General features: G+C 44.7%; 1 protein-coding gene across 1 annotated transcript in view; it reads left to right on the top strand.

Annotated features, from left to right (window-relative positions):
• PTCD2 (pentatricopeptide repeat domain 2) overlaps window positions 1-4158 on the top strand; it is a 281004-nt gene extending 276846 nt beyond the window's left edge. Inside the window, exon 10 of the mRNA XM_078675279.1 lies at window positions 2552-4158. Within this exon, the coding sequence (XP_078531405.1) occupies window positions 2552-2776 (225 nt within the window). The 3' untranslated portion in view covers window positions 2777-4158. The remainder of the gene's footprint in view (window positions 1-2551) is intronic.
• The last annotated feature ends 8879 nt before the right edge of the window (window positions 4159-13037 follow it).

Below are 13037 nucleotides of genomic sequence, written 5' to 3'. Positions count from 1 at the left end.
AAGATTTTCTATGTTTAATTGGATGCCTCAACAATGCTTTAATCAAAATAAGCTTATTTGGCCATCTGCATCGCTGTATGTTAACCTGTACTATGCTTCTTCTATTTGGTTGTTTCCTCTTCTGACCTAGACTTGCATCATTATCATTCCAGCTTGTGGTTGGTACATTTCAACGTAGCTAGTTTTCCACTGAAACACTTGTTGGTTGATTTGATTTGCAACTTGAGTTTTCTCATTTTGGCTGGCACTCAAATGTTTTGTGCAGTCAATACTTTCTGATGCAGATTGCCAATCAAGTTTTCAAGGTTGATCGAATTAGGTTGCTTGTATTGGACTGAACTGTAGGTTTCCCCTAACTTAATGTTTGTGATGTGATTAAAAGGGAGGATAAGCGAGCCGTTGCCGCTTTGAATGAAGGTTTTGTTTGACAGCTTCATAGGGACTAAAGAATGGTCAGACCATAGCTGCAGTTGCACCTCCATTTTGAGGTTGTCAGGTTGTGGTCCAGCCTAAGCTCCAGTGTTTGTCTGTCTTTGTGCTTAGACCACTCACCACATGCTGGCTGTTGGATTCAAGCATGTTAGTGAGGATGTCCATCATAGATTTTGAAGTCGGACTCCCAGCCTGTAATGATCTGCAGTTGAGGTGCCCTTTTGAGGAATCCAGAAAAGTAGAGTTGGATCCAAGTGGGCTGTGAACCACTGCTGTGATAATGAAACTCTTGGGATTGACAATGCGGCTGGCACCCAGGCCCTCAAATGAGAGTATGCTCAATCAAACATTTCCATGAGGTTCCGGTTGTGATAGCATATGTTAGTGCTACTCTCCACCCTTCTTTTACCCTCTGTTCTTGAGGATGATTTTACGGTTCATGAAATTTGAGAGTGGTTGCGGAATTCTATCCGAAACATGTCTGAGTGAAACTGTTACATAGTGGGCTTCAGAAAACAAATTGTGGGTATCCAGAGTATGCTTCAGGGTTGAATGCGCGATCATTAAACCTACTTTCAGATGAGTGCTCTAAACTGCTGGCACACAAGACTTGGTTACAGCACTAGTGCTCTCCAAGGATGATCTGGAGTATTGAATAGTACGGTGTGGACATCAGGATGATAAGTGGTGGAACATAATCTGTGTTGGAGGACAGTTGTTACGGTGCAGGGGGGTTCTATCATACACACTTGTCCATACTGTCTAATCACCCGCATCTTCTGTTGTCCACATTCACCAATTCACATTACTAAGCTATATACACCACATTTCAACATTGCTCACACTCCAAGGTGTTCACATACACGTAGTAAAAAAGTTTTGCTTACATCATTCACTCACTTTCAGTCTTTTACAGCATCCATCACTCGCAGGACCATTCTCATATCTCACAACATGCCCTGTCCACAAAACATACTACGCATCCAGCCTCTCAAAGATGGGCAGCATTGTTCACCACCACTGAGCCACCCACATGCTTGTATCAGCACTCACTGTCGGTCAGCCCTATGTGTCCTGTTAGACTTAAATCTGCAAGGGTTGTTGAGAACCCTGGGATGTAAATCTCCTGTACCTGAGTTGATACCTGTGATCTGTGAAATTAACATAACTTTACACCTACTTTGCTGTGTGCCTTTAACCTGTTGAATTGTCATATGAATGACGGCCGTACTGTCCAGCGACAATTGTTTTTTCCTTGTCCTTTGGATATACTCTGTCCCCTCACTTAGCACCCACCTATATTTGCATGAGCTTGCCCATGTGTTGTCTATTTCTTTGAGTCCCTTACCTGCCTTTGAGTTTTCTGTTTTTTTATTCAGTCATATACAGCCATTACAACAACCACGTAACGTAGGCTATGGTTCTGTAATCACAGGCTTTGCTGTGTGTTTTGACTATGTAAATTCTGTGGAAGTTCTCACAGTAAGGTCCATTGGTATCCATAACTCAGTTTGCAGTTTTCATGTGTTTGTGTTAGCCCAAGGCAATGTTAATCCTGCTTAGGTCTTTCCTCATGAAATAATGATTGGGACTGGAAAGAAGCATGGGTGGATACTTGCCCGGATTCCTTACCCATAGTCTTTATTGCACTGAATCAATTTCTTCGTCGCCTCAGGCACTACTGGTGCCAGTCTATAAAAGGTAAAAAAAAAATAATAATAATCCACCATTACTTGCCAGATGTGAAGTGACCAGTGGAGTGTTGTCAGTCGAGGCTGCAATTCTGGCCTGGTGCTTAGGTCATAAACTAGAGTGGGGGGGGCGCGGATTGATGGCACTCTTTGGGGTGTGTCTAGAGAAGGTTCAAAATATTTGTAATTGTCTGTGTCGTCTACATGTTAAGGAGTCAGACACCACCTGACTGCACTTAACTGACCCTGTGAAGGGGCATTACTTTACTTTAACTGTCGAAAGTCGCTCATAGGGAGATCTGATTTGAAGTATTTCTTTAAAGCAGCTAATCACCTTATATGAAATATATACCTTGAGTATTCCTGTTACTGCAGTATAATGTGGCTGCTGACTCCTCAGTGTATATCTTTTTGTTTCGTCCCCTTAGCTTGCTGCTGTCCGCGAGAAGGTGAATAATAACCCAACACAACTTGCCAGGTTTGAATCCGTGTACAGCAAGCTGCAAGCGTCAGGACAGATCAGCGCTCTCTCCCTGGATGACATGCTGTGCCAGACCCCTCACCAGAGAAAGCACCACCCTATACCACTAGAGCAAAGGAAGATAAACCCTCGGACGTTCAAGTCGCTCCAGTCCACCCTGCTCTCCGAATAGCCGACTCTGCGAGGGTAAATATTGCACTTTTGAAGTGAGCGTCATTACCTCCGGAAGAGGGCAAGCGGTCTCCAATGACCCAACTTTTTCCTGAATAATTTCGATCAAGGGTTTATGGAGAACCTTTTCAGACACTTCCTGTGGACAGTGAATGCTTGGTTGGAAGGTAACTCGAGAAGAGGAAAGTGGAAATTCTTGAAAAAAAAGAGCAAACCTGAATTGTTTTGATGCTGTGGCATTTTGGCTGTAGATGCTGGGATTTTAAAGCAATTCTAAATAATGCGTGTTCCTTTTTTGAGCAGAAATAGTTGTTCCATCAGCGGAGGTTGCCTATACCTACTGGACACCAGCCTGAATACATTGCTTCCCCGACGGTGCAAAGCAGCAGATTCTAAAAACATTTTAACGATTTAAAGAAGCAGACGTTTTCTGGCAGTGCTGCCTTTAACCCAACAAGGCATTAACAGGTCTCTTACCCCAAGGCATTTTTTTCTGTTGCAAACCAGAAGTAAATGCAAGAACTTTGTAAGTACTTTTAATCCAACCTGTTGATAGGTAGTGTTCTTTACTGCACCTAGTACCCACGGAATCCGACTAGTCCAAACCATTAATGTGAATTTTCCTTTCCTCTATCCTGAGACACCCCCTCAGTATTATGTCTATACTTATTGATTGCTGATGTGGTCAACCCAGAGCATTGGATCCATAAAATTCCTTTATTGGGTCAAGCATTGCTCAAGTAAGGCTTTCACTGTCAAACTTTTTTATTACAGTGTGCCTTAGACTGACCCTGCCTCTCTGTCTTTCTCTCCCAAAATCAAAAGAAAAGAAAAACACCATCTATTTATGTCTCACTAGTGAAATCCTATCTCGCCACATGGACTAGACATTCAGTGCCGACCTCCAGTCCCATGATTAAGATGCTTAAGTTGCAAAGCAGTGTCTCTGCAATATGGTCAAATAAAAAGTTGAATTTTCAGGTCTCGGTGCCACGGTTTGCAAGGTTATTCAAAAGTTCTCTTGTGATTTCTGAACCCAAGCAAGGGTAAAATACTACTTCTAATACAAACAACATGGGGAGTATACTGTGCTTATAAATTGAATTCACCTGAATTTGCACATTCTTTATACTTATAGGTCTATGTTGTCAAATGCGCACATTAGTAACATTTATTTTGAAAATGTCAGTTTGTTGCGCAAGAAGAGTAATCCTAATAAAAATATTTTCTCGAATTTTTTTCTGATCTCACTAAAAACGAAAAATCCTGGTAGTTTATCCATGCATTCCTGTAGTGATGGTTGTGATGTTGGTTGCAATGTCAATGTTTTATTTCTGAGGTTTTTATATCTTTGTCATTGATAAAAAAAATGAAATTGCCTGACCCATGATGCTCACTTCCCACCTAAAAAGACTAAAGTGGCATTTGTGTGCACTACGTGAGAAATGAATAGAAATTGGCAACGCCATTCAGAACATATTTCACATTCATCCACTGTCTGGAAATCTACAATTGCATTACATCTAAGAACGATAAATGAGGTAAAGTGCCTTAAACTATTTGGTTACCAGACTAGTGTTACTCATGGAAGTGGCATGCGGGTGAGTTCCGTTACAAGTAAACCTGAACTTCAATACTCCGAGATACCTGAATTTTCAACCCTAATGAAGTTTCAACCTTGCAGACAGATTCTTTGAAAAGCCACGCCTTATTTGCAGTGTTTCTGAATCATTGCAGAGAGGAAGGCACTGATGGCTTATTGTCTTTTGGGTTGTTAATAAAGGTAGAACCTGCTTTTATCAAGTAACCTATTAGACAAGACTTTGGAGAACAATTGCTTTGTATTTCTTTTATTGGAAGATAGAAGTCAGAGTTGTTTTAATAAATTATTTGAAAGACTGTACACATACTTGTTTTCATTATGCAGGCCTTTGTGGCAGACATCTGGTTTTGGCAGGGCAAGAGTATGACCAGCACACGTAGAAAAGCATGCACTCTAAATATAATATATACAAACGGTTGCTGTGATAGCGTTCTTGTTTCTATAGAAACAGAAAGAAGTGAAAATATGGCATGTTGAACCACTCTTGTTGCTTTATTCAGATTTGTAAATTCGAAAAGCAAAAACCCAAGGTTCTCCCATCCAACACATTACACTTGTTTTACGTTTTAATGTTTTTTTCTGTGAGCTTCTGTAGTCTGTAATTGTTTTTATGTTCCCACTAAGGCGCACAATTTGTAGAAGGAATATAAATGCGTACCGAAGGGAACAACATATATATGTTGGTAAACATTTGTATGTAAAATTATTTTTGATGCATACTTCTAACTGCAGGTTCTCACGTTAGAGTACTCCAGAGGCGCCATACTGGATCCAGACATTTTTCTCTTGCAATTCTCTTGTGCACTGGTTGGTGTCACCTTGTGACTCTACTGCCCCAGAAGTGACGGAGCACAGCTGCATTTCGTGACAGTAGAAAGCAAATGTCTATCACGGATCTGCACAAGGTGTCTCTCTGGTGTCTGGGCTCGTTAGTCAACTCAAAGGTGTGTGATAAATGTGCCCTCGTGCACCCAACAGGCGATCTGGGACTGAGAAGAGAAGCTGCATATTGCCGAACATAAGAAAAGGTTATGGCCCTAAGTCCTGCTCCGTGCCACAGGCTCGTGCTCCTGAGGCCGTTCCTGTGAGATCTACCTTTGTGGTAGACGTTCTCAGGTAAGTTCAAACATTAAAAAGAGAAGCATGTCCTAAAACCTTATCGCCAGTCTGTATCCAAAGAGAAGACACAAGGGCGTCCTGTGAGCCGGACTTCCACTGGGTCTCCAGTCGAGGCACAGGTTCCCCAACTGATCTTGGTATGCCCTGAATTTCCCAGCCCATTGGTGATGTCACAGCAGATTGAAACCTTTAAGGAGGCCATGCTGTAGATTTCTGGCACACTTGGGGCCCCAAGGAACCACAAGACCTTCGAAAATCTGTCTTGTGCTGTCTGACTCCTTGGGACCCACCCTGGGCTCCTACCGACTCCAGTACATAATTATTCTCTGGATCCAAGATCTACGTGTCCCCATACATGTTGGCGGCGGTGTCAACATTACTGGTGCCAGAAGATGATCCAGTGCGGATTCTCATGTCGGACACTGCAGCCTGAGCATGACTCTGAACCAGTTCCTTTACCTGGACAGACACACCAGCAGAGGCTCCATTATCTTTTTGACTCTGAACAACGTGCTCACTAGGATGGAGTTGATGGTTATAAGGAGGGATGTGGTTTTCTCCCCTCTTACTGCATAGATAACAACTTTTATATGGATTTAATAGAGGCCCTTGGGCTTTTTTTACTTTCCCTTAAACATGGTTTGACATGTCACTCGCACCTCCAATGGAAGAGTGCATATCATTCGCAGAAGTGGTCTGACTGGCAGCTAAGGTTCTGGATTTGCAGCTACCTTCTGTTAATACTAAAACAAATCTCCTTAAGGAATACCTTAACGATCACTTGGTCAAAGGCTTGTTCCAGCCCACGGGTGAATAAGCTGGTGACCAGGCTCCACTCACAACTCCTCCACATAGGTAGTCCCGCAGGATTGAGGTGTTTGGCAAACATATGTTCTCCTCTGCCATCCTGGCATTGCAGTCAGTAAATCATTTATTGTGTCTCTACACACATGCCAATGAGATCTTGCCGGTTGTCCTGAAAGATCCTTGACCTTTTTGGCTCCGTCAATTCATGGTGGGCAAGACATGGCCAAATATGTGATTTGTGCTGGCCTGATTCCCAAGGAAGGGTGGTTGACTCCAGAGTTACGCTCTGCTAACACGTGGATACGTTCCAAACAATTTTCTTGAGATGTACAACCCTCTCTCATGGATATGCCTTTCAATGGCTCACAACTTTTTCAGTGAAAAAGACGATTCTGCCTTAGACTGGTTTAAAGAATGTAGAGTCATGGAATGCTCCTCGGGTCTTTTGGCTCTTACCAAGTAGTTCCCACATTAATTCAAAAAGTTCAGTGGCTTCACCAAGATCTGGTATATAGACAAAGATAGACTCCTCAATCAATACAGCAGTCAACCAAGTCCTTTAGATGCCGTAAATGTGTGTTTGGCAGGAGCCACGCAGGTCAACATGGGCATCAGTTCTCCCAGTCTCTTGCCCTGCGACAACACCCACCAAGCCGCTTTAGTTTGTATTTAGTGATGCATACTCATCCTGCGAGGAGCAGGATTTAGCATTTCCTTCTACAGTGGCGATCCATCACGTCTGACAGATGGGTCCTACAAATTGTTCAGCATGGCTTTACCCTATTCTTTCTTTTTTTCTCCAAATCTTACACCCACACCAGAGTGTATTTCAGATGAGCACTTGTGCATTCTGCTATAGGAGGTGCAAGTATTTTCTGATGCTGCAGTTATACCTTGACTTGATCTTGAAATTTGTCATTTGTGGTTCCTTTGACCCGATGCATAGCTACTTGCTATGTGTCCACCCTTTAAAGACTTTCTTCCTGATTGCATTTACTTTAACCTGACGCAGGAATGAACTTCAGGCATGGTCAGTGCCACCGCCCTATACCACTTCCCTCGGACAGACTGATGCTGAGGACTCAGGCATCCTTTTTACCTAAGATGTGATGACCTACTTTGGGCAATTCATCACCCTTCCTTTACCCTGCCTCACTCCTTGAAAGAGGTTCATCAGTTGGACACCAAAAGCTTTACGCTTTTATATTGGTTGTACTGTGGAACAATGTGTGGACAATCCGCTTTTTGTGGGATTCTGCAGGGCAAAGAAAAAGAATGCTATGCATAGGAGGAATCTGTCAAGGTGGATTCTCCTATGCAGTAACATCTGCTACACACTGGCACAGAAGCATCTGCCGGAAAGTCTTGGAACCTTTTCTACCACAACTGCATTGGCACAAGGAGTTCCATTCTTTGACATTTGCCAGGCTGCAACGTGGTCAGAGGTGCATGCATTCAATGAGCATTACTTCCTTGACAACCAGGTCTGGCGAGAAGGGTACTTTGAAGAAAAATACGGATTCCCATCACTCACCAATACTGGTGACATGCTTCATCATCTGGGTCTCCTCTTCTTTAACCACACTGGTGGTTCTAAGGGCTGCAACCATATCAGAAGGATAGGGAGCCCGAGGATGTTTTGATCAAGTTCTAAAAATGATCCTACCCGATGAGAGTGATTGTCATATATGGGAACGATGTGCAGTGCGTGGGTGAAAAAGTGAGGTTAAAATTGAGATATGAGAGACCTAAACTTTATTGATGTATCTCATAATTCAAACTAAAAACAGTGCAAAGATAGTGTCAACAAATAACTAACTAGAGTATTATAGTGGTCGACATGTTTCAGCACGCTTGGTTAGAAGATCTAACCGTGCTTTCATCAGAACCCACCCAGGATTTGCTACTGCAACCAAATCAAAAGCAAAAAATGTGAGCAAAACAATATCTTCAATAATCATATAAAATAATGGTTGGAAACGATACAACCATAATCACCTATATCTTGGTGTGTCTTATCCTTCCTTTATGAGCATCCTATGACAGACGGTGTCTGCAAGGGAAAGTGAAATAAACATATATGTCTCAGCATAGTGACTATACAAATCATACAAGAACACACAATAATTCAAGGAAAATAATGGCTCTCTTAATCGCCAGCTATTGATCCCAACAAATAGGCCACAAGCTTCCAATTCTCACCTTGATGTTCAAAGGAAGCTGCCTCACCTTACCTGGCAACGGCTCAGGATAGGGGGGAGGCACTGCTCTAAAAGGTGGAAAGAAGAACAATAAACACGGATGTTATCCAGTATTAGGGGTGTCTTTCATAGATTCACATGCCTGAATCATTCCCCGTCGTCGAGACGGGAGCCTCCGGTATATAGAAAAGTAATGTCCTATAGTCATACATAAAGAGGAATAGGCCTAAGGGCCTAACCTTAGTAGCCTATCTTTGTCCTTATGCAAAAAGGACCAAACTCTTAGAGCCAGCCAATCAGCTATCACCTCCCTCTAGAACCTTCCTGGCAGGAGCCTCCGTCTCTCAGATTTTCTACCGCACGTTGTGCTAGGGAGTCTCCAACCTGAGTTCTCCTCAGGATCTCTTCAACTCCTACTTATTCACTGGTTAAAGTGAGTTCTTTCTCAAAATCTCGAACAGGGATTCTTCAGACTCTTCTCCTTGCAGTAAGTGATTTCTTTCTTCAAAATTCTAAAGGAATGTCTGAATCCCAGAAGAAAGCCCTTTTCAGGGCCTGCTCTTCATGTGGGAAGAAAAGGCTACATGTGGAGGACAAGCATGACCTGTGCTTATATTGCCTTTATCCTGACCACATCCCTAAAGACTGTAAGATATGTCGGTCTTTCCCTAACAAGACCTTGAGGGATAGAGATGGTCGACTGCTAATTTGGCTAGACAGGCTTAAACAAAGGGATAATGTGGAGTCCTCAGAGGGGAGCTTTTCCATGACCACGGAAGTCTCCCACAAGAGGCCAAGGGTGGAGTCCCCTGGCCCCTCAGACACTCCTCCTATGAAGGTACAAAAGAAATCTTCAGAGGCAAGATCGACAATATCTTCAGTGTCTGACAAAGGCTCTCATGCCTTTAAGAAGCCTATGCACTCATCCAGTAAGCCTGCGACATCTTCAACGCAGAAAAGAGTTATGACGCCATTTGCCGTCTCCACAACAACAACGACTGTGTCGACGACGACAGCGTCGTCTGTTTTCGCCTCGACGACGACCACTCCATCGTCGTCAGCGGGTAAACCTATTCCATCTATAATACTGCCGAAGCCGTCGTCGACTAAGACCTCGTCGACGACTAAGTTAGGCCCGTCGACGACGACACCGTCGACGAAGAACCCATCGACGATGAAGGTAGGCCCGTCGACGACGAGTCCGCCGTCGACGGGAGAATCGACGTCAAAGACGTCGACGAGGAATGAATCGTCGACGAGCGCGTCGTCGACGAGCACATCGTCGACGAAGAAAGTCTCGTCTACGGAAACACCGACGACGAAGATCATGCCGTCGACGACGGTACCGTCGACGGGAGGGTCGTCTACGGAATTCGACATTATTGAACCGTGGAAGAAGTACAAACTGATAGAAACGTCGTCTTGGACCCTACCACCGTCGACCACACCAGGGATGACAGCAGGGGCTCCTGCTAAAGGACCCGGGTCTGGCAAAGTGGCTAAAAAGCAGATAACGCCTGAAACGACGTCACCCAGCAAGGTGCAAAGCCATTTACCCACAGAGATTCTCCAGAGTGAAGAATCTGAAGAGGAACTTACAAATCAGGCTACTTCAATTTCAGACCTTCATGTGAAATGCCAAAGCACTGACGAACAACAGGAGGAAATGAGCTACCAGGAATACTCTTTCCAAGCTCATGTTCGTACAGAGGTTACCCCAATGGTGTGTCTTCCTGCTTCCATTGTGGATGACCTTAAACACCTTATCCGGGACTACAAGCAGCGTTTCCCGGAAGCACCGTCAACTGAGACAGGGGGCCCGACGCCTGCTAGAGATACACCAGCGGCAGCCCCAAGACAGACGCGGCCAACTTCTCAGACCTACCATGAGAAAGTTCCACCTCAGGTGGTAGATTCATCAGATGAGGAGGCTGAGGATATGGAAGAGGGTGAAGTCCAAGAGGATCGGACGGATCAGGAAGAAGACGAGGAGTATGTGGCACCTTCCCCAGCTTCACCCCAACCGCGCCAGTCAGACTCACCGCCAGTGGACATTGGCGGTTTCCATAAAATAATGGAACGGGCAGCTAAGCGCTTTCATATGGAGATGGAATCGACTGAAACCGAGTGCTTCTTATATGACTTTAAGGAGCAAACAAAGAAGATCACGAAATCGATCCCAATTATATACTTTCTCTGGGACCAGGGAAAGAAACTGATGATGACGCCGGCCTCTATACCTGCGGTGGTTCCACGCCTGGATAAAAAATACAAAGCTCCCACCAAGGCGGCAGCTTGCTTTAATGGACACCCGAACCCAGATTCGGTTGTAACCCAGGCAGCCCAAAAGAATTCTCGCAACCCTTCCTCCCCCTTGTCAGCCCCACCGGACAAGGAAGGAAGGAAGTTGGACACCATCGGGAAAAGGTTTACAACGACGTCAGCCATGACAATCAAGGTGGCCAACTCCATAGCCCTGTTAGGGCGTTATAATCGCCAGCTTTGGGAAGATATAGTCCCATATATAGCGGACCTGCCAGATACAGTTCAGGAGGAAGTCAAGGCACTGCTCTCGGAGGGTCAAACCTCGGCAGCTGAGATCATCGATTGTGCCATAGATGGAGCCATGACGGTTTTCGTCAATTAGCTGGGGCAGCAGTCCTGCGCCGTCAGGGCTGGCTTAAGGCAACATCATTCAGACAAGAAGTACAGACAAAGGTGCTGGACATGCCCTTCGACGGGCAACATCTCTTCGGAGCCAAAATTGATGAAGCGCTCCAGACAATCAAAAAAGACACTGATACGGCTAGAGCACTTGGTACTCTGCAAGCACGAAACCAGTCCTTTCGGGGTAACAGATCCAGGGGCCAGTCCTCCTACAGGGGGTCCTTTCAAAATAGATCCTCATATTCCTATCAGAATAAATCACAATACCAACAGAAGCAGCCACAAGGTCGTCAAACTTCGTACGGAAGATCAAACTTCCGAGGAAAGAACCAGAGGAGGGGCACTGGCGGACGCCTGTGACCAATTACTCCAGCCAGTCCAGCAACAATATCCCTCATTAAAGATTGGAGGAAAATTGACCCATTTCCTAAAAAATTGGCATCTCATCACCACAGATCGATGGGTACTCCAGTTAATAAGATTCGGCCATTCCCTGGAATTCACCACCATCCCACCTGCAACACCTCCCCGCAAACTTCCGCACAAACATCTACGACTACTGCTCCGAGAAATATCTGCGATGTTGAAGAAAGGAGCAATCGAGACAGTTCCATCGTCTCAAAGAGGGAGGGGCTTCTATTCCCGCTTCTTTCTTATACGCAAGAAGGAGAAAAAGTGGAGGCCCATATTAGACCTCAGAGCCCTCAACTCTTTCCCAAAGAGTCAGTCGTTCAGGATGGTGACAATCCAAGAAATATTGGGCGTACTAGAAAAAGGAGATTTCATGACATCCTTAGATCTCCAGGATGCCTACTACCACATCCCGATACTCAAGGGGCACAGAAAATTCCTAAGGTTCGAGGTGGCAGGACACCACTACCAGTTCAGAGTCCTACCGTTTGGCCTCAAATCCGCACCGCGGATTTTCACGAAGTGCCAGTCCCCTGTGGCAGCCTTTCTACGTCAAATGGGTCACCAGGTCTTCCCCTACCGCGACGACTGGCTGGTAAATATAATATAGGTAAATATAATATAGAAAAGTAATGTCCTATAGTCATACATAAAGAAGAATAGGCCTAAGGGCCTAACCTTAGTAGCCTATCTTTGTCCTTATGCAAAAAGGACCTAACTCTTAGAGCCAGCCAATCAGCTATCACCTCCCTCTAGAACCTTCCTGGCAGGAGCCTCCGTCTCTCAGATTTTCTACCGCACGTTGTGCTAGGGAGTCTCCAACCTGAGTTCTCCTCAGGATCTCTTCAACTCCTACTTATTCACTGGTTAAAGTGAGTTCTTTCTCAAAATCTCGAACAGGGATTCTTCAGACTCTTCTCCTTGCAGTAAGTGATTTCTTTCTTCAAAATTCTAAAGGAATGTCTGAATCCCAGAAGAAAGCCCTTTTCAGGGCCTGCTCTTCATGTGGGAAGAAAAGGCTACATGTGGAGGACAAGCATGACCTGTGCTTATATTGCCTTTATCCTGACCACATCCCTAAAGACTGTAAGATATGTCGGTCTTTCCCTAACAAGACCTTGAGGGATAGAGATGGTCGACTGCTAATTTGGCTGGACAGGCTTAAACAAAGGGATAATGTGGAGTCCTCAGAGGGGAGCTTTTCCATGACCACGGAAGTCTCCCACAAGAGGCCAAGGGTGGAGTCCCCTGGCCCCTCAGACACTCCTCCTATGAAGGTACAAAAGAAATCTTCAGAGGCAAGATCGACAATATCTTCAGTGTCTGACAAAGGCTCTCATGCCTTTAAGAAGCCTATGCACTCATCCAGTAAGCCTGCGACATCTTCAACGCAATGGTGTACCCCAATGGTGTGTCTTCCTGCTTCCATTGTGGATGACCTTAAACACCTTATC

Source organism: Lissotriton helveticus, chromosome 2_1 (genome assembly GCF_964261635.1).
Source record: "Lissotriton helveticus chromosome 2_1, aLisHel1.1, whole genome shotgun sequence".
Lineage (NCBI taxonomy): Eukaryota > Metazoa > Chordata > Amphibia > Caudata > Salamandridae > Lissotriton > Lissotriton helveticus.
The sequence above is the reverse complement of the archived record's forward strand: the minus strand, read 5'-3'. Positions and strand labels throughout refer to the sequence as shown.